The 25,530-nt window shown below is 40.5% G+C and overlaps 1 protein-coding gene across 3 annotated transcripts in view; it reads left to right on the top strand.

Moving 5' to 3' along the window:
• The window catches only part of hdac8 (histone deacetylase 8), an 80,864-nt gene that overhangs the window by 17,408 nt on the left and 37,926 nt on the right, over positions 1-25,530 (top strand). For all 3 annotated transcript variants that reach the window (XM_041195785.1, XM_041195787.1, XM_041195788.1), the window contains exons 4-5: positions 8,079-8,220; positions 22,196-22,308. In XM_041195785.1, coding sequence (XP_041051719.1) covers positions 8,079-8,220; positions 22,196-22,308 — 255 coding nt within the window. The remainder of the gene's footprint in view (positions 1-8,078; positions 8,221-22,195; positions 22,309-25,530) is intronic.

Raw genomic sequence — 25,530 nt, forward strand, 5'->3', positions numbered from 1 at the left:
CAATAAACTGAGGTACATCAGTGCGATTTTACGAAAGCAGCAGTTCATCTTTTTCCCTGAACTGCCCTCGGGTTTTTAAATCTGTTGTGTGCCTCCCCTGAGAGATTATATGGCTGCTGGTGGGTGGGGAATTGGGGGTTGTGTTGCCTAAAATGGGTAAATGGGACAGACTCAATGGATCAGCTGGTCTTTTTTTCTAGCTTTTCTGGTGTCTTATAAATGTATTTCATGTTCTAGTTGCTCCGCAGGCCTTTTCTGATTAAGTCCATATGTTTTAAGAGTTGAATTCAAATAAATGCAATGCTTTTGCCAGGAAATGTTCTGCTTGTATCCAGCTTTCTGAAAACTGTAAATACATTAAAGATAATTTCATTTTCTTTGTCCCACAATGCATATCTCAATCAGAAACTTGGTATACCACCAAAGAAGAAAATGCTGATTAAAAATGCAATTCACACAGAAGTAATGGGATGGAATTTAAATATACATTTACAGTGGTATGTGAAATCTGTATAAAAGTGAATGGGAAGTAGTCTAATATGTAGAAATGTTATCCATTGGGAATGAATGATTTTCATCCATTGAGCAGGTTGAAAGTGAAAGCCTGTGCATCTGATTCTTCCTGCTGCTTTCTTAAAGATTAATGAATGAAGTTTTTGAATTATCTTTTAGTGACAGGTGCACATAATGTGAAAGCTTTATGTTGATTTTTTTGCTGTTTCCTAATATCTGTTTCTGATCTGTGTATGAGTTGTACTTGGAAACAAACAGCTAATCAAACATTCATTTCCTAAACCTTTGAGTTTCAGAAAATCTTTTTGAACATTACTGCTCAGGAAGCATAAAGATAACACTGTTTCATTTTGCAATGATCCAAGATTTGTACCACTTTTGTAAATTGTTACTGCCTGAGTAGTAATTAATTGTGTACCGTATACTCCCAATGGATGATTGATTTAGATAGACATTTGACATCTATGCATTGATCTATTACATCTGATTTGAATGAATTTAGGAGCTGGAAAAAGAGCATTTAAAAAAAGAACTTTGAGAAGTAGCTCCTGGCAAATTTATTATTGTCAAACCATACAGGGGTTATCATCCTCCTGCTGCAGTTGTGCATTTCTTGTTGCTATACTAATTAAAATTCCGCAATATAAATGCAGATTTAGAAGACAAACCTTCCTGCAAATGCATGCACAGAAAGGAAGAGCATTCCTATCAGCTTGCCAAATATGAATATGTTACTGTTGCAAGCCACTAGATGGCATTAATTACCAATCTCTGGAAGGATCCACAATGTCTGTTTCATTGCTTTATGTACTTATTAAAGAATAGTATTGAAGGACACTGTAGCTTCCAAGTTTATAGCATTTCATGTGAATTTCAGAGCATAGATTTTTTTTTCTAATTATTGGCAGAAAGAAATTAATTTATTTGAGCTTTGTATCCCTCCTGTGGAGATTCAATTTTTGCATTGGCTGGAGGCAGAAACTGACTAAGCTGATGCTAGTGGTTCCAAGGCTGTCTTTGTGATTGCTGATCCAGAGTGGCATAGATTCCTTAGCGCTGACTGATAACTCTGTGAGAAGTAGTGAGTACGGTTGAGGGAGATTACATGTATCACCCAATAATCTTATTACATTGTGTTCCTCTCCTTCATTATGAAGTGGTACCTGACCTACCTTGGTGTCTCTGCAAAGTTCTAAGATTAAGTTGCTGCTGGGCATAAATCCACGATGTTATCTTATGTAGTGTAATGGTATGCCAAAACATTTCATTGCTAGTTCACCACTGTGATTTTTTTATTATTAAAAGAGTCAACTGCCAAAATTTACTCAGAAGCAAACTACTGCAGGTTCTGGAATTTGAATTAAAACAGATAATACTGGAATACTCAGCAGGTCAGGCAGCATCTATGGAAAGAAATTTATACATTGGCTTTTGTGGTGTCATCAAGGTTCACAACACAACTGCATTGCAAGTTAGTATAGTAGAATCTGAAATAAGAATACTTCATCCCACAACCAAACTCAGAACTACAGACAATTATGGTACTAGGAGAAGCCCTGTGTTTTAACCTTGGTTAATAACCATTTTTATCCCATGCCATAGAGAGGTAGGATATAAGTTTACTCCTGAGATTAAATATGATGCATTTAAAGAATAAATTAGCAAATCCCAGCCCAACTGGATGATGAGTAATGGTCTTATATGAAATCCAGTACTTTCAGATCTTTCTCCAAGTCAAATGGTATCCTAATTTAGCTAGATATTGCTGTTCCTATATGGTTGCCAAGTAATGATTTGGCTAACCAATTGTTCGTTTTATATATACAAGTCTGTTTCCCAGGATCTAAGGAAGTGGAGATGAGGGCTATACCAGGACATTGACCAGGATGAGAGAAAATAATGTGTTTTTAATTGGGACCATGACATTAAAGGTGGGGTGAGGATGCACTTGAGCAGATTGGTGGCTGCAGAAATGTATGTGTGGAGGTTCAAAGGCAAAACAGTTGGGGTGCTGACAATTGTAAGTGAATTGGGAGAGAGATTTTCTAGGGGTGGACTCATAAGGAAGTAAGTTGGAAGTGGGAAGGGGGATGTAGGTGGAGAGCAATGAAAGAAAGTGATCAGAAATTCCGAGATGATCTTACCTGTGCTTGACACAATAGGAATAGTGAGTGTGAGATGGCAAGGTCAGAGGAATGGCCATTGGTACAGATTAGGAAGGATGTGAACTCGGAAGAGAAAAAGTATGATGAGTTCAGATGGATGTTGAAGTCACCGCGAATAAGGGTTCATTCGGAGCAGTGCTGAGGGAGGAAAGCAGTGAAGATGTCTTGGTGAGAAAATTGTCATGGTACTGTTACCACCAGGTGAGGAGGAGTCAAGTGGCTCCCCTCTTTGCCCTCTCCCCATTTGACCCCAACAGGTTTTTTGTTGGAAAGGAAATACTTGCCAGTTCAGCGAGTACTTAACCGTTTTTATGTTCCATGTTCATAAAAGAATCAATAGGGCAGGTTTTCTAGAGTTTAACAAAGATAGAATTTAGCTTTATTATACTTAAACCAGTCTAAGTAAAATAATAGACTATGCACAGACTTTCACACACACTCGAAATCTACACGCATGCACAAATAGAGATTACAGAGTGAGGAAGGGTAGGTTGGTCACATTAGAGTCCATAAAAGTTAAAATGGAATTCACAATCTGTAGTTTAGTGACTCAGCTAGCTTCAGGCTGAATCAGGTGGTCTTGCTTTCAGTCTTGAGGCAGTTTAAAACTACAGATGGATGATCCATCTGTGCTTCTGGAGACACAGCTATGCAGTTGACTTATTTCTTTAAAATCTTTGTCCACTGCAAATGAAGAGAGAGTCAAACAATAGCAGAGAGGGCCCAAAAGCTTGCAAGTTGGTGGAGAGAGAGAGGGGTGAAATGATCATTCTCAGCTACTTGTCATCTGTTCTGCTGAGAAAACATGTGCTTAAAACATACAATGGTGGGGTGGGGTGGGAGGAGTGGTTGGCATGGCTTGTCATGTGACTGCCGTCCAACTGAACAGTAATTCAAACATGATTGTGTACTCCAGTTGTAATTTGATTAGGTCAGGTCTGGGAATTCCCCCTCTTAGCCAGGGTCATATGGCTCAAGTAATTAAGTTTGATGGTTTGTCTCCACCCAGTTGAGTATCTGGACATTGTGCTAATGGAATAGGAAACATGGTTCACTCACACCCATCTAAGGTCATTGTCCTTGGACATCCAGTTGTACAGTAATGCAAACTAAGTAGCCATCTTGAATGTGAGTTCAAGTCACTTAGTCTGTCTTTTAAACAAGTCTGCTCTTAAAAGTTCAATTCATGTTTCCAGCTGGTGGATTAAAAATCATATTTTGACATAAAGCACAACTTCATGTCAGTATTTAGATGGACAATATGGATTGAGAATTTTAAATGAGAGGAAGAAGGAGTGGAGCAAGATGAGACGCGCAAAGGAGGAAACGGTATGACCTTCCTTCCATCATAAGGTCAGAAGTGGGGATGTTTGCTGATGATTGCACAATGTTCAGCACCATTTGTGACTCCTCAGATACTGAAGTAGTTCATGTCCAAATGCAGCAAGACCTGGACAATATCCAGGTTTGGGCTGACACGTGGCAAGTAACATTCGCGCCACACAAGTGTCAGGCAACAACCATTTCCAACAAGAGAGAATCCAACTATCACCCCTTGATGTTCAATGGCATTAGCATCATTGAATCCCCCACTATCAACCCCTAGGATGACCAGAAACTGAACTGGACTAGCCATATAAATACTGTGGCTACAAGAACAGGTCAGAGGCTAGGAATTGTGTGACAAGTAACTCACCTCTTGACTTCCCAAAGCCTGTCCACCATCTACAAGGCATAAGTCAGGAGTGTGATGGAATACTCCCCACTTGCCTGGATGCGTGCAGCTCCCATAACACTGAAGAAGCTTAACACCGTCCAGGACAAAGCAGCCTGCTTGATTGGCACCACATCCACAAACATTCACTTCCTCCACCAGCGATGCACAGTAGCAGCAGTGTGTACTATCTTCAAGATGCACTCCAGGAATTCACCACGGCTCCTTCAGCAACACCTTCCAAACCCATGACCACTATCATCTAGAAGGACAAGGGCAGCAGGTAGATGGGAACACCACCACCTGGAAGTTCCCCTCCAAGTCACTCACCATCCAGACTGTGAAATATATCGCTGTTCCTTCATTGTCGCTCGGTCAAAATCCTGGAACTCCCTTCCTAACAGTGCTGTGGGTGGACCTACACCACATGGACTGCAGCAGTTCAGGAAGGCAGCTCACCACCACCTTCTCAAAGGCAACTCGGGATGGGCAATAAATACTGACCTAGCCAGTGATCTCCACATCCCGTAAATGAATTTAAAAAAGATTGCCCGTGGAAACTGGAATGAAGGTAAGGAAGGAGAAAACTTTGATATTTTTTGCATAAGGATGAAAATGCTCGGTTGATGCACTAAAGGTTAAAACTTTAAAAGGAGTTGAAGAGCTTAGGAATTCAGTTACACAAGGCTTTAAAAAATATGAGTGCTCTTAAATAAAGCTGCCTTTAAAAGATGGGATTCTTACATTTATATTTAGATGCAGAAGTATAAAAACCAAGTGATAATGCTAAATCTATGCAAATCATTAGTCTGCAGTTAGAATATTGCAACCAGTTTTGGATGCCCTACTTCAGGAAAGTTGACAAGGGTGCAGAGAGGTTATAAAAGGGATTTACTGCGATAATTCCAAGGATAGGAGCCTTCCATCCAAGGAGAGTTGGAGACACTATGATCCTTTCAATTGAGCATAAGTTAAGAGGAGATCATCTCGAAATGTTCAGAATTTCTAAGACTATTTAATAATTCGGTAACTGGAGGGTTAAGAGCATTGCCAAAAGAACACAGTAAGTGATTAGGAAAAGTATTTTAATGCAGACAGCTAGGATATGGTATACCCTAGCAAAAACAGTAGTGGAAACTGAAAATAAAATAAAGCTTTACAAAAGACATTGGATAAGTATTTGGTGGGGGGTGGAAGGGCGGAGGGGTGGGACTAAGTGTTTAATTGTTTCAGAGAGACCACAAGTCTGATGGGTTAAATATTTTTTCTTCTGTGCTCTACCATTGATATTTCTGTGGGAATATTAGTAAAGAATTTTCCAGTGCAGATATAATGACCTCCTACCATTCTGTGATTCTGAGTTTTCATGCTATAATGCAGGTTGATTTCCTCTTTGAATGGAAACAGTCTCAAAATCAAGAATGACCCTTGCAATGTATGTAAGTGAGTACTTTGTCTTGAAAGTAATGTTTTTCTTTTAAGATGGCTAACTTTAAAAAAACACCAGAATAGTGTATGAATGCTTCCTACATATACTCTTTCACTCAGATCAAAACCAGCCTTGACCGCAGGTCTGAACCACTGGAAGATGTTTCTTAGTCATCAGAAGTATTGACATTCTCACACAGGTGAAAATACAGGCTTAAAGTGTATTTTTGAAATAAATGTGATCAACAAGTGAGCAGACAACAGATTGCATTGGTAATCAATGGTGCAAATCAACCTCTCTTCATCCTGGGCCACCACTTATTTCCATATTTCCCATATTTCCAGCTTCTATGGAGATTTGATACTCAAGAAGTTAACCTTGTTTTACTACACTACCTGGGAACAGGCTGACTCAGAAACACACCCCTTCATTTTTTCCTTATGGTAATGAATTTGTGAATAGCTCTGTCTATCCTGCCTGTCTGTCTGTGTCATTGCTGGAGCTGCCAAGCTTTTTTCTGTTGCTAAGTGTTATGCAGCCTCACACTGTGCCTTGCAATACTCTATAGATAAGGATTAACGTCAGTCAGGTTGTCTGAAAGCTGGGACCATTCCAGCAAAGAGAAATTTGAGCTCACAGAATGCTCATTATCTTTCACTTAAACTTGATCTAACAAAGGACCTTCTGTGGAACTGTTAGCAGCCAATATTGGGAAAAGACAAAGGCCAATCAGGCTGGTGTTTCCTACTCTAAAATCCCCCACTCCCTGGTCCCCACGTTGGCTTTGGAAGGGGGGGAACAAAAGCATTTCTGTTGCTTTTTGTGGAACAGGATTCAGATCATCTGGAGAAATGAAGGCTTCATGCTCTGGTGTTGAATGAAATAGGTCTGCAAGAGTTGATACAGAGTATGGTCTCTATTTGGATATAAATCTGCAATTTGTTGAAAACCTTCCTATTTCAGATCAATACACTCTTTATTTAAACTGTAATGTTTCTTTGTTTTTCCATGTTATTGTGAACCATTCTGAGCTGTATGGCCAAGTGTCCTGTTTCTAACCCTGTACTATTGTGCATCTGTTAATAAAGAGACAGCCACACAACCTAAAGTGACCCAATCTTCCCATCACTCACTGTCTCTTCCTATGTGTTCCCTGCGTTTTTAGAACAATAAAGGCCAACATTTAAATATATTTTTTAAAGGCTTAAAAAGAACAACCTGTAAATTATTTTGGTCCACAGATAATGTGGACTGACCCAAAGAAAGTCTTTAAAAGGAGGGAGATTTGCATTTTGGCAAAATATTACACTGAAATTCAGGCTGTTATTAGGCATTAGCTCATGTTTTGAATCTGAAGAAAGTCAATTATCTCAAGCTGAGTTGCATTTTGAGCTCCTTAACGCAGAGCAACCTCATGCACTCAGCATGACAACTGGAAGTTGTGCAGAAGTGATGTAGGTTTGACTTGCACTTTGATTTTTATTTCTTTCCCACGAGCTCACTCTCAGGGGAGGGGAAATGGAAGGATTAGTTGCTTGCAGGAAAATTAGTTACACTGGGATGGGAGGCTGAAGTGTTCTGATTTCGTGTGTGATATATCACCAGTGGTTAAATGATGAGCAGGGGAAGCCTAGGAGAAGATTGAATAAGCATTTCTTTCAGCTCAGGAAATGGTGTATATCATTTCAAAGGCTGAAAATGGAAGTGGAAATGGCTTTCTTAAAAACTCAATGAGTTTGTACAGTGAATAGCAAAACTGTACAGTGTGTGATTCAATTTATCAGTCTGTGTTGGATTAATCTCAGCGCTGGCAATGGTAGAGGTGCTACAATCAGCTTCAATTAGTTTCAGCACCCATGGGTTAAGAAAGAGAAAATAAATCAGAGCTCATTATCCTGTTCTGAAAGTGTGCATGTTCATTGTGAACAGAATTGGGCTTAGTTGTGATTTGTCCTGCAGTTAAACAGCCATGCATTTTCAAAACTCATCCATGAGTATTGGCCGCTTGTCTGGAGTACTTTAGCACAAGCAGTATCTGTGGAATCATACCCCAACAAGGACTTGGTACCCTCAAGAAAACAAGGATATGGTGGCTGAAGATGAAGGAAAAAGAACTAAAAAATAACGAGAAAAAAACTGTTCTGTGATGAGACCCTGTGTGCTTGAGTTATCCATAGATCAGGATTCCTGTCTGCTCTTGAGTTGGTTTAACTGTTCTTTCAGTTTGATTATCTCTTTCCATTTCTATATTTTTCAGGTTATGACTGCCCTGCAGCAGAGGGAGTGTTTGATTATGCTGCGGCAGTAGCTGGGGCCACTCTTACAGCTGCACAGTGTCTGATAGACAAAAAATATCAAGTGGCAATAAACTGGCCTGGGGGATGGCATCATGCAAAGAAGTGAGTGCTTGGAAAATAATTTCTTCACCTGGCAAGATAAGAAAATCAAAAAATTACATATTTCAAAATAACATTCAATTTGTTAATTGAATTATCCTTTGTGTCTTTTAATGTTTTCCTTAAAATGTTTAATTTTAAGGCCTTGGCCTTTTCTGAAAACCTGGGCAGAGACTTGATAATTTGCTCGAGTTTTGATGCTGTTGAATTTTTATTTGCTCAGTTTGAACGTGTTCAGTGTACCTAATTTCCCAGGATTCATCAGTATTCATCTGTAATAACATTTGTTCCTGCCTGGCACTTTCTTCCAAGTAGTTTTTGTTGAAATAATTTTGAAACACAATGAATTTCAAAAGCTGTAATAAAATAAAATTTATAAGCTTTTTTTTTAAAACTCTTGTATATGAGAGTGAGAAAATGACACATTACATGCATATTTACTCTTCATGTTCTATAATATTTAATTAAGGGAGGTGGACAGAAAGATGAGGTAGAGAGAGGGATGTCAGAAAGAATTGACAAAGCATGAGTTTTCTTCATTTAATGTTACTTCAGTTTTCAAAAAAGAAGTTTAATATTGAAGCCAGTTAATTGTCACACCTGTTTTTTTTTCGTAGAAAAGGTCAGTACTTATCATTTAAATCAGATCTTGATTTCTAACATTAGTGAAAAATGCAAAGAGAGACAGAGACAGAATGGTGATTTGAGAGAAAAAGGGTATTTTGTTGGTAGCATTTTTCCTCACCCCCCCACCCCAATCATGTTCTAAGCCTGTAACACTTAAACACATTAAACATTCCAACCTAAGACACTGTTCACCACCAATTAATACTGGAAAACCTGAACATTATCTATAGCTGTTACCTTATAAATTTACTCTGTCTCCTGCCAACGCAAGATGGCGGTCTGCTCATGCGCACTAGTCTACACATATGTGGAAATCTAGTGATGTCACTCTGCTGTGCCTAGCTTGCCAGTATCACACTGCGCATGCTCCAAATGCATCATCAAGTTTCCCTGGGAGTGTGTCAGTATGCACAGGGCATCCGTGGGGAATGTTGGGCAGTATTTTCATGGTCTCCATCCGCTCCTTCTCAACCCCTTCTCCCTTCAAGAGACATAGTGTAAAGGGAAAGAACAAAAAGTTCTCCAGGCAAGGATCTGATTAATAAACTGTAAACAGAGATGGGATCCCCAGGGAGTGTGTCTGCAGGTTCATTATTTCCCTGGGCAGTGACTCGAGGCTGAAATGAACAGAGATACAGTGAAATACATACTCATATTGTTAAGTTTAGGCATTTTCTCCATGTGGTGCATTTGAAACTTTTGCGTCACCTATTACTGTTAGGGCAGCTTTGTTCTTAGTGCACGTTAAAAGGACATTGCTGGCTAGCTGTGATGATTTGAGCAGCACCATCTTTGGTCCTAGCCGTTAACTACTCCATCGCTTTCAATGACGTAACTGAGTAAAACAGTCGACTTGTGCGTGCACGGTGTTGGCAGCAAACACAGCCTTATAAATTAGAGCCTTGTTAACATCCAACTGAATACCTGCCGGGGAGAGGTCAGGATTGGGGAGAGACAGCAGGTGTTAGAACGTTTTTTTTTGTCTTGACTGAGGAAACAATACTTGTGTAGTAACACTTTAATGCCACCTTATGATTCAGTCTGCTACTTGCTGTTGTCTTGTCAGTTGAGTGCTGTAGGTTCATTCTGACATCTGGATATCACTGCTTATTTTAGCAAATCTAATTAGCAGTTCTTTCACAGAGGCCAATTTCAGCACTCTGCATTTTTGAATGTCCCATTCAGCTGTGGTAAGCCACAGGTGCCCCTCATTTTGTTCTTTGACTAACTTTATTGATTTATTTTAAAGTCAGACATCTTGCACATTTATTTAAGATGCTTTTTACTTTTTTCCCCCTCTTATGTTGTTCCAAAGATGGATTAATTATTTATTCTGTGGCTGGCCCTGATCTTGTAACGTTATGCTCACAGTATCATCTTCATGTATAATAATCTTTGGAACATTGTGACCATACATACGAATTAGGAACAGTAGAAGACCATTTGGTCCCTCAAGCCTGCTCTGCCATTCACTAAGATCATGGCTAATCTGATTGTGGCCTCTGTGAGCTGGATCCACACTGGTTGGTGAAGTTAAAACTAAGACACAGTAGCTTTCTTTGCTGGAGAGAGATTATTGACTTAGTTCACAGTCAACACTACTCCACCCCTCCAGTGTCTCAGCTATCTCCATTTATAGGTGTACAAATACCCATTACCTGTTTCATAAGGTAATTGCTATTAAACCGGAATGGAATTGCCATTAAACCTTAACAATGTAATTAAGACTACATTGACAGCCTCTACTCCAAGAACCTTAGATTCTTGACTAATAAGGGAATCAATCCACCTCAGCTTTAAAAATATTCAATGACCCTGCCTTCACTGCTCTCTGGGAAAGAGTCTTCCAAAAACTCATGGCCCTCTGAGAGAAAAAAAACTCCTCTCACCTTTGTCTTAAATGGGAAACCTCTTATCTTTAAACTTTGTCTCCCAGTTCTAGTCTTGTCCACAAGGGGAAACATCCTTTCAGCACCCAGTCTGTCAAGTCCCCTCAGGATCTTCTACGTTTCAATAAGATCACCTTCCATTCTTCTAAACTCCAGGCCCAGCCTGTCCAACCCTTTCTCATTAGATAACACTCCCAGCAATCCCAGGTATCCGTTGGGTGAACCTGCTCTGAGCTGCTTCTAATGCAGGAGATAATGAGGAGACCGAAACACTGTGCAGCACTCTAGATGTGGTCTTACCAATGCTCTGTACAACTATCACAACAAATAAATGACCCATTAATCCCGACTCTGTTTCCTGTTAGTTAACCAATCCTCTATCTATGCTATTATGTTATCCTCTACACCATGAGCTCTTATTTTGCATAGTAACCTTTGATGTGATACCTTGTCAACTGCCTTTTGGAAATCTAAGTACAGCACATCCACAGACTCCCCTTTATCCACGTTGCTTGTTACTTCCTCAAAGAACTCAAATAGATTAGTCAAACATGATTTCCCATTCACAAAATCGTGTTGACTCTTTCTGATTGCTTTGAGGTTTTCTAAAAGTCCTGGTATAACCTGCTTAATAATATCTTCCAGCAATTTCCCAATGGCAGATGTTAAACTAACTGTCCTGTAGTTTCCTGTTTGTCTCCTTCCTTTCTTGAATAGAGGTGTCATATTTGCTTCTTTCAATCTGATGGAACCTTTTCAGAATCTAGGAAATTTTGGAAATTTAAAACCCATACATAAGCAGGAAATTAGAGATGCGTACAATAAGGGTATAACTGTAATCATGGGTGACTTTAGATTGGACAAACCAAACTAGCAATAATACTGTGGAGGAGGACTTCCTGGAGTGTGTATATGATGGTTTTTTAGACCAATATGTTGAGGAACCAACTAGAGAGCTGGCTATCCTAGACCGGTTATTGTGCAATAAGAAAAGATTAATTAACAGTCTTGTAATGCAGGGTCCTTTGGGGAAGAGCGACCATAAAATTATAGAATCGTTCATTAGGATGGGGAGTGAAGAAGTTGAATCTGAAACTAGGGTCCTGAATCTACATAAAGGGAACAAGGGTATGAGGCGCGAGTTGGCAATGATGGATTGGAAAACCTTACCAAAAGGGTTGATAGGCAATGGAAGGCGTGCATGAATTACAAGAATTATTCATTCCTGTCTGGCACAAAATAAAACAGGAAAGGTGGCTCAACCATGGCTTACAAAATAAATTAGGCATAGTATTAGATCCAAAGAGGAAACATATAAAATTGCCAGAAAAAGCAGCAAGCCTGAGGATTGGCAGCAGTTTAGAATTCAGCAAAAGTGGAAAAAAGATTGATCAAGAAAGGGAAAATGGAGTATGAGAGTAAACTTGCAAGGAACATAATTGACAGTAAAAGCTTCTATAAATATATGAAGAGAAATAGATTAGTGAAGACAAATGTAGGTCCCTTACAGTCAGAAACAGGGGACATTATAATAGAGAACAAACAAATGGCAAAAGAATTGAACCCATTTTGGTTCTATCTTCACAAAAGAAGACACAAATAATTTCCCAGAAATGTTAGGTAACTAAGGGTCTAGAGAGAGAGAGGAATTGAAGAAAATCATAATTAATAAAAAAGTGGGGCTAAAGGAATTAATGGGGTTAAAAGCTGATAAATCCCCAGGGCCTGATAATCTACATCCCCAAGTACCAAAGGTAGTGGCCCAGGAAATATTGGGTGCATTGGTGGTCATCTTCCAAAATTCTACAGACTCTGGAGCAGTTCCTACAGATTGGAGGGTGGCAAACGTAACCCCACTATTTAAAAAAGGAGGGAGAGAAAAAAACAGAGAATTACAGACCAATTATCCTAATATCAGTAATCAGGGGAAAATGCTAGAGTCTATTATAAAAGACGTGGTAACAGAATACTTGGAAAGCATTAATGGGATTGGACAAAGTCAACATGGGTTTATGAAAGGGAAATCATGCTTAACTAATCTACTGGAGTTTTTTGAGGATGTAACTAGTAGAATAGTTAAGAGAGAACCAATGGATGTGTATTTGGATTTCAAGAAGACTTTTGATAAGACCCCACATAAGAAGCTACTGGACAAAATTAAAGCACATGGGATTGAGGGTAATATACAGGCATGGATTGAGAATTGGTTGACAGACCAGAAACAGAAAGTGGGAATAAATGGGTCTTTTTCCAGGTGGCAGGTGGTGAATAGTGGTGTGCCACAGGGATCAGTGCTTGGGCCCCAGCTATTCACGATATATAAATGATTTGGATGAGGGAACCAAATGAAATATTTCCAAGTTTGCTGATGACACAAAACTAGATGGAATTGTGAGGAGGATGCAAGGAAGCTTCAGGGTGATTTAGACAAGTTGTGTGTGTGGGCAAACACATGGCAGATGCAATATAACATGGATAAATGTGAAGTTATACGCTTCCGTGTGAAAAACAGAAAGGCAGAGTGTTATTTAAATGGTGATATATTGGGAAATGTGGATGTACAAAGGATCCTGGTTATCCCTGTGCACCAGTCAATGAAAGTAAATAGACAGGTGCAGCAAACAATTAGGAAGGCAAATGGTATGTTGGCTTTCATTGCAAGAGGATTTGAGTTCAGAAGTAGGGATGTCGTACTGCAGTTATACAGGACCTTGGTGAAACCACACCTGGAGTATTGTGTGCAGTTTTGGTCTCCCTACCTAAGAAAGAATATACTTCCTATAGAGGGAGTACAGCGAAGGTTCACTAGGCTGATACCGAGGATGGCAGGACTGTCGTATGAAGAGAGATTGATTCAACTAGGCCTGTATTCACTAGAGTTTAGAATAATGAGAGGGGATCTGATTGAAACATATAAAATTCTAACAGGTCTAGACAGACTGGATGCTAGAAGGATATTTCCCCTTGTTGGGGAGTCTAGAACCAGGGGCCACATTCACAGGATACAGGGCAGGCCAATTAGGACTGAGATGAGGAAAAATTTCTTCACTCAGAGGGTGGTCAACCTGTGGAGGCCGGGTCACTGAGTATATTCAAGAAAGAAATTAATAAATTTTTGGACGTTAGGGGCATCAAGGGTTAAGGAGAGAATGCAGGAATATGATGTTGAGATATAGAGGATCAGCTATGGTCATACTGAATGGTGGAGCAGGCGTGAGGGGCCAAATGGCCTACTCCTGCTCCTACTTTCTATGTTTCTATCTACTATCTCAGCAGCGACTTCTTTTAAGACTCTCTGACCAGTCCTGGGGAGTTGTCAGCTCTTGGTTCTAATAATTATTTTTTTTAGTATCCTTTCCCTGGTGATTTCATTGTTTTAAGTTCCTCCTTCCCTTTCACCTTCTGATTCACAATTATTTCTGTGATGTTACTTGTATCCTCTACAGTGAAGACAGTTGCAAGATATCTGTTTATTCCATCTGCCTTTTCCTTATTCTCCATTATTAATTCTGAGACTCACCCTTGAGAGATCCAACCTCAATTTACTTCCTTTTTAAGTATCTGTAGAAATTCTTATTATCATATATTTCTAGCTAGCTTTATCTTGTACTCGAATTTCTCCCTCCTTATTAATCTTTTAGTGATTCTTAGGTGTGTCCTTCCATTGGAGTCTTTCATTCTCACTGGAATGTATCTTTTCTGAGTATTCTGCAGTATCTCCTTAAATGTCTTCCGCTGCATCACTACTGACCTACCTCTTAACCTTATTTCCCAGATCACTTTAGCCAGCTCTGTTGTCATGCTCTCATAATTGCCTTTATTTAAGTTTAAAATATTAGTCTTAGATCCACTCCCCGCCCTCAAATTGAATGTGAAATTCAATCATATTATGATCACTGCTACCTAGAGGCACTTTCACTGTGAGGTCATTAATTAATCCTGTCGTTGTACATCACCTGATCTAGTATAACCTCCTGCCTGATTGGTAGTAGAACGTGCTGTTCTAGGAAACTGTTCTGAAAACACTCAATGAACTCATAATCCAGGCTACCTTTGCCAATCTGATTTGTCCAATCTTTATGTAGATTAAGCTCACCCATGAGTAGCACCGTACCTTTCTCACAAGCCCCCATTATTTCTCCCGGTCTGTCCCCTCCTACAATATGGTTACTGTTAGCAGGCCTATAAACTACTCCCACAAGTGACTTCTTACCTTTACTATTCTCATCTCTACCCAAACTGATTCTACACCTTGATTCCCAGAACTAAGGTCATCTCTCTCTCTTGCACCAAGGTCATCATTAATTAACAGAGCTAACCCTCCAGCTTTTCCTAGCTTCCTGTCCTTCCTAAATGTCATGTACCCTTGCAGCCATGTATTTGTAATGGCTATCCAATCATACATATTTATTTCTATTTGTTCTGTGAATTCATCTGTTTTGTTACAAATGCTAAGTACATTCAGAAACAGAGCTTTTAGTTCTGTCTTTTTACTATTTTTGTAACCTCTAATCTTATCTTCTACTGCGCACTTAGGTTTGTACACTCTGTCCCTTCCTGCCACACTCTGATCATCATTTCCCTTATTTCTACCTTGCTCTCTTTCCTTGTCTGCTCCATTTAATTTATCACATCTTCCCAAACTTGATTCCACGCCCCACTATTTGGTTTAAAGTCCTCTCTACTGTCCTAGTTATAGACTGGCCAGAACACTAGTCCCAGCACGGTTCAGGTGAAGGCCATCCCAATGATACCCAGCTCCAACTTTCCCCAGTACTGGTGCCAGTACCCCATGAATCAAAACCTATTTCTCCCACACAACCTTTGAGCCACATATTTAACACTAATCTGATTTACCTTAAACCATTTTCCTTGTGGCTTAGGTAGTAATCCAGAAATTATTACCTTTGAGTTTCTGCTTTTTAATTTAGCCCTAGCTGCACATAATCCCTCAGCAGAGCCTCTTACCTTGATCTACCTATATCATTGGTGCCTATGTGAACGGCGACCACTGGATCCTTGCCCTCCCACTGCAAGTTCCTCTCCAACCAAAAGCAGATGCCCCAAACCCTGGCACAAAGCAAGCAACACAGTTGTCTGGACTCCCATTCTTGGTTGCAGAGAACTGTCTTCCCCCTGACTGTATTGTCCCCACTACCACTACATTCCTATTATCTCCACCCTCCACCCTGGTTGAATGGCTTCCTGTACCATGTTGCCATGGTTGGTTTGCTCATTCACTCTGTAGCCACTGCTTTAGTCCATACAGGCTATAAGTATCTTAAACCTGTTGGACAATTGCAAAGGCTGAAGCTCCTCCGCTTTTACCTTCTGGATCCCCATACCTGCCTATCTTGCTGTCACTCTTTCCTGTCCCTGACCACTGACCAAATCAGAAAACCCTATCCTAAGGAGTGTGACCACACCTCCTGCAACAAAGCGTCTGGGTCACTTCCCCCCTCCCTGATGCATCGCAGTGGTCTGCAGCTCGGCCTCCACCTCAGTGACTCTGAGCTGAAGCTCCTCAAGCTGCAGACTCTTATGGCAGACGTGTTTACCCAGATTCAGACTGGTGTCCAGGAACTCCCACATTCTGCAGTTGCCACACACCACCTGCCCTGCAATTTTTATTATATGTTAATTTATTTTTCTTGATTTATAATTAAAAAACACTGCTATTCTAATAATCTTTACTACTGCTAGTAAATCTTACTACAACGATCAAAACCTTAAAATTACTAATAAATTACCTGAGTTTTGAAGATAAATGAGCAAAACATTCACTACCCATTCAACTGTGATGTCATAGTTTGCTTCCTCTCAGAACATGGTTGCTCTGTTCTGGAGCCACAGATTGAACTGGATTGGCTAGCTCTTCTAAGTGCTACTGACCACCTCTGGGTCCTTGACACCTGCTCTTCTGGATGCCACTGACTGCCTCCAGGTCCTCTTTTCACCTGCTCTTTTTGTGCTTTTGACTGCCTCTGGGTCCTTCTTTTGCCTGCTTTTTGATGTGCGTTTCTTGTCTGATATCTTATTTTCTGTTGTCATGATTTTGGTCATACTTTTATGTCAGCATTTAGAATTACATTATCCTATCTTTCTATCCCTCAGTCAATTTTGTATTCACGCTGCCATTGCTTATAAATGTTCCCTCTATCATAAGGTCAGAAATGGGGATGATTGCACAATGTTCACCATTTGTGACTCTTCAGACACCGATGCAGCCTGTGTCCATGTGCAGCAAGACATGGACAATTTCCAGGCTTGGGCTGATAAGTGGCAAGTAAGATTTGCGTGACACAAGTGCCAAGCAATGACCATCTCCAACAAGAGAGAATCTAACCATCTCCCATGACAGTCAATGGCATTACTATCGCTGAATCCCCACTATCAGCATCCTGGGGTCACCGTTGACCAGAAACTGAATTGAACCAGCCATATAAATACTGTAGCTGCAAGAGCCGGTCAGAGATTGGGAATTCTGTGGAGAGTAACTCCACTCCTGCCTCCCCAAAGTCTGTCCACTGTCTACAAGGCACAAGTCAGGAGTGTGATGCAATACTTTCCATTTGCTTGGATGAGTGCAGCTGCAACAACACTCAAGAAGCTTAACACCATCTAGGACAAAGCAGCCTTCTTGATTGGCACCCCATCCACCACAATAAATGTTCATTCCCTCCACCACAGATGCACAGTGGCAGCAGTACGTACCATCTCCAAGATGCACTACAACAACTCAACAAGGCTCCTTTGATAGCACCTTACAAACCCGTGACCTCTACCGCCTAGGAGGACAAGGGCAGCAGATGCATGGGAACACCACCAACTGCAAGTTCTCTCCAAGTCAAGGCTGTGATGGAATACTCTCCACTTGCTTGGATGAGTATAGCCCCAACAACACTCAACACTGTTGCAGACCTTGTTTAGTTACATCCAGAGTGCTATTAGGAAGGGAGTTCCAGCATTTTGACACAGCCAAGGTGAAGGAATGCTGATGTAGTTCCAAGTCAGGATAATGTGTGGCTTGAAGGGGAACTTGGCGGGGTAGTGTTCCCATGCACCTGCTCCCCTTATCCTTCTAGATAGCAGAGGTTGCGAGTTTGGAAGGTGTCTCGGTGAGTTGCTGCAGTACATCTTATATACAGTACATACTGCTGCCACTGTATGTTGGTGGTGGAGGGAATGAATAGTTAAGATAGTGGATGGGTTTCCAATCAAGCAGGCTGATTTTTCCTGGATGGTGTTGAGCTCCTCGAGTGTTGTTGGAGCTGTAATCATCCAGGCAAGTGGAGAGTATTCCATCACAGCCTTGACTTGTGCTTTGTAGATGGTCAGCAAGTTTTGGGGAGTCAGGAGGTGAGTCATTCGCTGAACAATTCACAGCCTCTTAGCTGCTCTTATAGCCACGGTATGTATATAGCTGGTCCAGTTCAGCTTCTGGTCAAAGGTAACCTCCAGGATATTGATAGTTGGGGCTTCAGAGATGGTAATGCCAGTCAATGTCAAGGGGAGATGGTTAGATTTTCTCTTGTTGAAAAAATGGTTATTGCCTGGCACTTGTATGATGCAAATACTACTTGCCACTTATTAGCCCAAGGCTGAATATTGCCCAGGTCTTGCTGCATATGGACACATATCTGAGGAGTTGCAAATGATGCTGAACATTGTGCTGTCATCAGCGAAAACCCTCACATCTGACCTTATGATGGAGGGAAGGTCATTGATGAAGCAGCTGAAGATGGTTGGGCTGAGAACACTACCCTGAGGAACTCCTGCAGCGCTGCCCTAGGATTGAGATGATTGATCCTCAACAACCACAATCATCCACAATCATCTTCCTTTGTGCTAAGTATGACTCCAACCTGTGGAGAGCTTTCCCTCTGATTCACATTGACTTCAGTTTTGCCTAGGGCTCCTTGATGCCAAACTCGGTTAAATACAGTCTTGATGTCAAAGGCAGTCACCCTTACCTCATCTATGCCGAAATACACTATGTATTTTCCCTTGTTTGTATTGATATTTCGTTAATTTGTAGTGCCTATTTTTTTTTCGGTGAGATATTAACACACTTTTTTAAAAGTTGATGTTCAGAGTGACTTGAGTGTATTTCTACAAGGGACACAAAGTTAGCATGGAAGTACAGCAAACAATATGGAAGGCATATGCATGTTGGCCTTTATTGAAAGGTGATTGGTGTACAAGATCACACTTGGACTGCTGTGTGCTGCTTTCGTCTCTATTTCTAAGGAAGGATATACTTGCTTTGGAACCGGTACAGAAGTCTAGAAGTTCTCTAGATTGGCTCCTATGATGAGAGGCTAAGTAAAATAGGCCTGTACTCTGTGCAGTTTAGAAGGATGAGAGGTGATCTCGGTGAAAGATTCTGAAAGGGCTTGACAGGGTAGACACTGAAGTTGTTCTCACTGGCTGGAAAATCTAGAACATGGGCATAGCTTCAAATATGGGGTCGAACATTTTGGACTGAAATGAAAAATTACTTGACTATGGGGTTATGAATCTCAGGAATTCTCTACTATACCTCAGAGGGTTTTGGATGCTTCTTCTTTAAATACATTCGAGGCTCGAAAAGACAGATTTCTGATCTCTCAGATTCCAGGGATATGGGGAGTTGGCAGGAAAGTGGAGTTGAGGCTGAATTCCAGTCACATTCCTGTTGACTGGTAGAGCAGGCTCTAAGGGCCATAACTACGGCTGCTATTTACCTTTTAACAGTTGCTGCATGAGACTTCCAGATGTTCTTTTTTTTTCTTTGTTCTTTCATGGGATGTGGGCATCACTTGCAAGGCCAGCATTTGTTGCCCACCCCTAATTGCCTTTGAACTGAGTGGCTTGCTAGGTCATTTATGAAGGCAGTTAAGAGTCAACCACATTACTGTAGGTCTGGAGTCACATGTAGGCCAGATTGGGTAAGAACAGCAGATTTCCTTCCCCAAAGGACATTCGTGAATCAGATTGGTTTTTACAACAATTGACAATGGTTTCACAGTCACCATTACTGAGACTAGCTTTTCAATTCCTGATTATTAATTGAATTTAAATTCTACCAGCTGCCTGGGTGGGACCCAGAACATTAGCCTGGGCCTCTGGATTACCAGTTCAGTGCCATTACCACTATGCCACCATCTCCCTGCTAAGATTTACATATCAAAGAAACAATCAATGAACAGTAAAACACTAAAACTACAAATGCAAGTGTCTGATGTCTCCAAATTCCTTCAAACCATTCATTTCTATAAATATGTTTTCATAAATTTTACCTCTAATTTACTTTGCAAAATCCTCCTGCTGAAAGGTGGACATGCAACTTCCTTTTGGGCCCTGAGTCTGCCAATCACTGGACTTAAATAAATTATTGAAAAATGCATGCATGCAAATATGGAGCAATGAGGTAAAAGAAACATTTCCTCAGTTCCACGAATATTCACAAATCAACTGAGTTTCACTATTATGATGCAAGACCTCTGCCTTGTGATCCATCTTGTTATTTGTATGTAGATACTTATGATTGACCTAACAGATGTAAATGAAGAGCTGTATTTTTGCTAATGCGCATTAGCCATATTACTGCTTTTTGCATATTAGAAGAAGTGGGTTATAGTTTAATAGTTATCTGTGGAAGTGTAGAGCTTTCTGTTTCTTTCTGTTCAGACTTGATTTAGTGTCTACTGTACAGTGTGGTAGATAGGGTATACTGTTTCAAGCTGGTCAGTGTTCCATTAATTAATTGCATCTAGACAAACTATAGTTAAGGTAAAGTCTATAAGTAAATGCAGACACAGATGAGTGAGTAGCCTAATTGATTACAGACTTTTTTCAGCCAGTTTCCAAGTTTTCAGCCCTACCAAAGAATTTATAACCTTTCGAATTAATGATGCTAATACCAGATAGTACCTAAAAATGTTCCTTCCTTTTTTCAACTCCACAAATTTTTCTCTCTCCTGTTTCTCTTTTTCCTCTTGTTCAGTCCCATTTCCTCTATCACCTTCACTTCTCCTGTCTTCTTTCTGCTTCTTTACTTTTCCAACATTTCACCATTTCTTGGTTATTTTGTGTTTCTGTTTCCTTCTGTTCAGTTTGTCTTTTGAACATTCATCCCCAGTTTTCTGCTGCATTCACATTTCTGCATGGCAAAACTGGGAGCAGGGAAGTCACAAAGAAAAACTATAAAAGCAGAGTATTAGGTTACTGAAGAAGCAGAGATGTCAGAGGGAGTGCATCACAGAAAATGTAAGTAGAACGAGAGGTAGATGGTCACTGAAAAAGCAGGCAAATTGCAGGATAACCAGCCTTTGTAGAAGGGCAGGGGATAGCATTGCAGTGGCAGGGTGGGTGACTGGCTTGAAAAGGTGAGGGAAGAAGCAGGAGTCAGCAACTATAAAGAAGGCAATAAAAATAAACATCCAGGTGGAAGAAGCTTGAAAGGATCTAATTCAGCACCATCACAGTAGCAGAACCATCTATTTTAACGGCCTTATGGCAACACACTGTCTGTCAAGTTTATTTCTTCTGTGACGATTTGACCATAGCTGTTGTAACTATTTTCCTCATGCTCTTGGTAGCCTTTGTCTCATATCTTAACACACACTTTCTTCCCTTTGGGTCATTGTGGGGAAGTGTTGGTAGCCTACTAGGCTGATTATCAACCTGTTGAACTCCGTCAACCCGTCAAATAGGATTTCTGCAGCCAGATAGTGGTGCAAGCCCAAATAGTTTTGAGGCATCCTGTGTCTAGGATTGGATGTGGGGAAGGATGTTTAGCTCAGGATTAAATAGGATGGAATATTTTGTACCTTGGATTAGCCTTACATGGCAACTGGAGGTTGGAGACCAGGAGCATGTATTTTCTAACAGGAACTGAGAAATGTTGTTTTACTAATGTTGAGCTGAACAAAATTTTGACTTGTTCAGGACTTAGTGTTAAACATGGAATGAGAGATGATACTAGCAACCTTTATGCTGAAGTGGTAGGTATACTTCAATGACAATGAGTTCATCAGGGTAGTGTCCTAGACCCAAGCATCTTCAGCTGCTTCATCTTCATGGCCTTCCTTCCATCAGAAGTGGAGACGTTGGCTGATGATTGCATAATGTACAGCGCTATTCGTGACTCCTCGGATACTGAAGCAGCTTTGGGATGGAGTCACATGTAGGCCAGATCAAGTAAGGATGGAAGATTTCTTTCCCTAAAGGAAATTAGTGAACCAGATGAGTTTTTATGATCATCGGCATTGGTTCCATTGTCACCATCAGACTTTTAATTCCACATTGTTATTGAATTCAAATTCCACTATCTGCCAAGTTGGAATTCAAACCTGGGTCCCCAGACCTTTACCCTGGGATTCTGAACTACTAGTCTAGTGGCAATACTATGCCACCGCCTCCCAAGAGAAAAACCATCATGTTCTCATCATCTACCTGTTTCTGTTTTTTTTCTAAAGAGATGAAGCATCTGGTTTTTGTTATCTGAATGATGCTGTGCTTGGCATTTTAAAACTGCGACAAAAGTTTGATCGAGTTTTATACATAGACCTGGATCTACACCATGGTGATGGTAAGGTCAAATTTTTCAATTCAACTTCATTACAATATCATGATAAAAGTTATAAAGGAACAAGAAAACATCACGTGATATTACCGATGGTAAATTGAAGGATATTCTGTTTTACAAGGACAGGAGTATTAAAGTACTTGCAATGTACTAGTCTGCTTCGAAACTGAAGCTGTGTGTAATCCAGTATGTTCTCTAAGGTTGCAATATTTAATTCCTGTACCATGCTGGAGTCAGTTAGAGATGAATTGCTTTTCATCAGATATTGAGGTGAATTAAAAGTCAGAACTAAGTGGCAGGAAATGACTGACTTGAAAGTATGGCAAAGTGTAATACCTGACACAAGAATGAAATATCCCAAAAACTTTTATAGTAAGAGCATAAGAATAGGAGCAGAAGTATGCCATTTGACCCCTTGAACCTGCTCTGCCATTCAATACGATCATGGCTGATCTGACTGTGGTCTTAATTCCACTTCTGCCTGCTACTTCCACCCCATCCCTCCCAATAACCCTAGACTCCCCTTGATCAAAAGCATGTCTAACTCAGCCTTGAATTTATTCAATAACCCAGCCTCCACTGCTCTCTGGTGAAATGATTTTCAAAGATTAATAACTCTCTGAGAAAAGAAGTTTCTCCTCTTCACCATCTTAATGAGGGAGACCCCTTATTTTGAAACTGTGCCCCATAGTTCTAGATCCCCCATGAGGGGAAATATCCTCTCAGTATCTACCCTATCAAGCCCTCTCAGAATCTTATATATCTCAAGAAGATCACCTCTCATTCTTCTAAACTCCAATTATCTATTAGATCTTATATATGCACAAAACCTCCTGTCTGCAAAGCTCGACTTCTTCTTGTCTTGTTTTCATCACATATTCTGCATTAACTTTTTCCCATTGTACTTTTCTACATTTATATTTGGAATGTGTTTCTGTGTATGTTACTCTGATTGCATCATCTGCTCACCAGATTACCATAAAATACCCATTTTTCACCTGTAAATTATTTCCTCTGACTGAAATTTCTAATATCCAAAATAAGGGTTTAACTAAAATAAACTTAATTATTATTTCATAATAACATGATTACATAATCTAATGAATTGCCTTTTAATTCATCCACTAAAGTTTTTACATGAATTCATCAGTCTCTCCCAAATGTCTGCACTTAGACTTATTGATGCAGATCTTACAAGTGATTGAGATGTTTACGTAGTATTTCTGGCGCACCCACTTACATTTTGAATCTGGAATTTGTGGTGCACTTGAGCTTGAATAAGCTCTGGGAGAGCCATGTTGATGGTCATGCTGAGACCAGTCAGCATGTAAACTTGTACTGTTCGCACTGAACTTTAGCCCAATATTTGTACTAGTTTATTTACAGCTGCTCCTAGCTGGCACATAGCCTGCTCAGAAGCTCAGTCTTTAAATCATCAGGAATGTCAAAATACAACAGCATTTCTGACACAGCCCCCATCACTGCCTCCCTTCGCCACCCACCTCCCTCCTACCCCCAGCTCCTCTCCACTCCCTACCCCTTCGCCCCTGGCACCCAGGGGTCCTCACCACCACAGCTTTTCAGCGCCACCTGTGTCGGACAAGAGCTGGGTACTTTGTTTGTATTTGTTCATGGGATGTGGGTGTCGTTGGCTGGGTCAGCATTTATTGCTCACCCCTAATTGCCCTTGAGAAGGTGGTGGTGAGCTGCCGCCTTGAACCGCTGCAGTCCCTATGGTGTAGGAACTCTCACAGTGCTGTTAGGGAGAAAGTTCCAGGATTTTGACCCAGCGACAGTGAAGGAAAGGCAATATGTTTCCAAGTCAGGATGGTGAATGGCTTGGTGGGAAACTTCCAGATGATGGTGTTCCCATGTATCTGCGGCCTTTGTCTTTCTAGATGGTAACGGTCGTAGGTTTGGAAGGTGGTGTCTAAAAAGCCCTAGGGAGTTCCTCCAGTGCATCTTGTAGGTGGTACATACTGCTGCCACTGTTCATCAGTGGTGGTGGAGGGAGTAAATGTTTGTGGATGGGGTGCCAATCAAGCAGGCTGCTTTGTTCTGGATGGTTTCAAGCTTCTTGAGTGTTGTTGGAGCTGCACTCCTCCAGGCAACTGAAGCATATTCCATCACACTCCTGACTTGTGCCTTGTAGATGGTGGACAGGCTTTGGGGAGTCAGGAGGTGAGTTACTTGCCACAGGATTCCTAGCCTCTGGCCTGCTTTTGTAGCAACAGTATTTATATTGGCTACTCCAGTTCAGTTCCTGGTCAATGGCAACCACCAGGATGTTGAGGGGGAGGTTGGTGGTTGGGTGCAGTGACAGGGGTAGCTTCAATTAAAAGTTTTTTAAATTTAATCTGTCATTTAAATTACTTACTTGACCCTGAGCTGAGCTGGAGAGCCAGTTGCTGCTGCAGGCAACTAACAAGGTCGGCACATGGTTTTTTACCACAGTTAGCAATATATGCCTCTACTTTGCTGCTGACTGTAAGATTCAGGCCAACATTTTTGCTTAGAGCTGTGACTGAGATAATTTTGGTTATGTGGTACGGGGTGTTTGCAGTCTACTTAGTACCTGTACCACTGTCAAATATATTAATTAAATATTTTTCTTTAGCTTCTAGCACTTCAGTAATTTTGCAATACAAGAGGATAAATTTCATAAATGTCTTTGATTGTATATTGAATACTTTTTTTTAAGAGAATAGAAAAATGACAATGCTTTAGTTAGATATCTATTGTAAATTCACTAGTTCCACAAACTTAAAAGTATAGTAATCTGGGGGGAGAGAGAGAGACTTTATTTAATGTGACTACCATTCTGAAAAAGATTAGAACTTTGAAACCAAAAAATTATCTCGCCTATGTTTTGCTCGTGATTAGCCAAGGTCATTATTGATAGCTTGCACCTGTGGAATATTGTGGAGGGGTGGAGGCCAGAGAGAGCGGAGATGGACAGGACAGACAGAGGAGGAAAGACACAAGTAGAGACAGAGGCAGTTTCTCTCTTAATACAAATTTGAATCTTAAAGCTGCTTAAAAAGAAAATGCCTCAAACTAAATTGATATATGAGAAGCACTATTCTGAGTATACTGCATCTGAATCTAATCTCCATCCTAGAAGCTTATATGTTTAGATTTAACCTCTTGTGAGCTGAACTTTATTTGCTATTGCATGTTAACATAAATTAATCCACCAAGTTTGTCCAGGCTAAATACTCAAAA

The sequence above is a fragment of the Carcharodon carcharias genome, chromosome 9 (genome assembly GCF_017639515.1).
Source record: "Carcharodon carcharias isolate sCarCar2 chromosome 9, sCarCar2.pri, whole genome shotgun sequence".
NCBI classification, from domain to species: Eukaryota; Metazoa; Chordata; class Chondrichthyes; order Lamniformes; family Lamnidae; genus Carcharodon; species Carcharodon carcharias.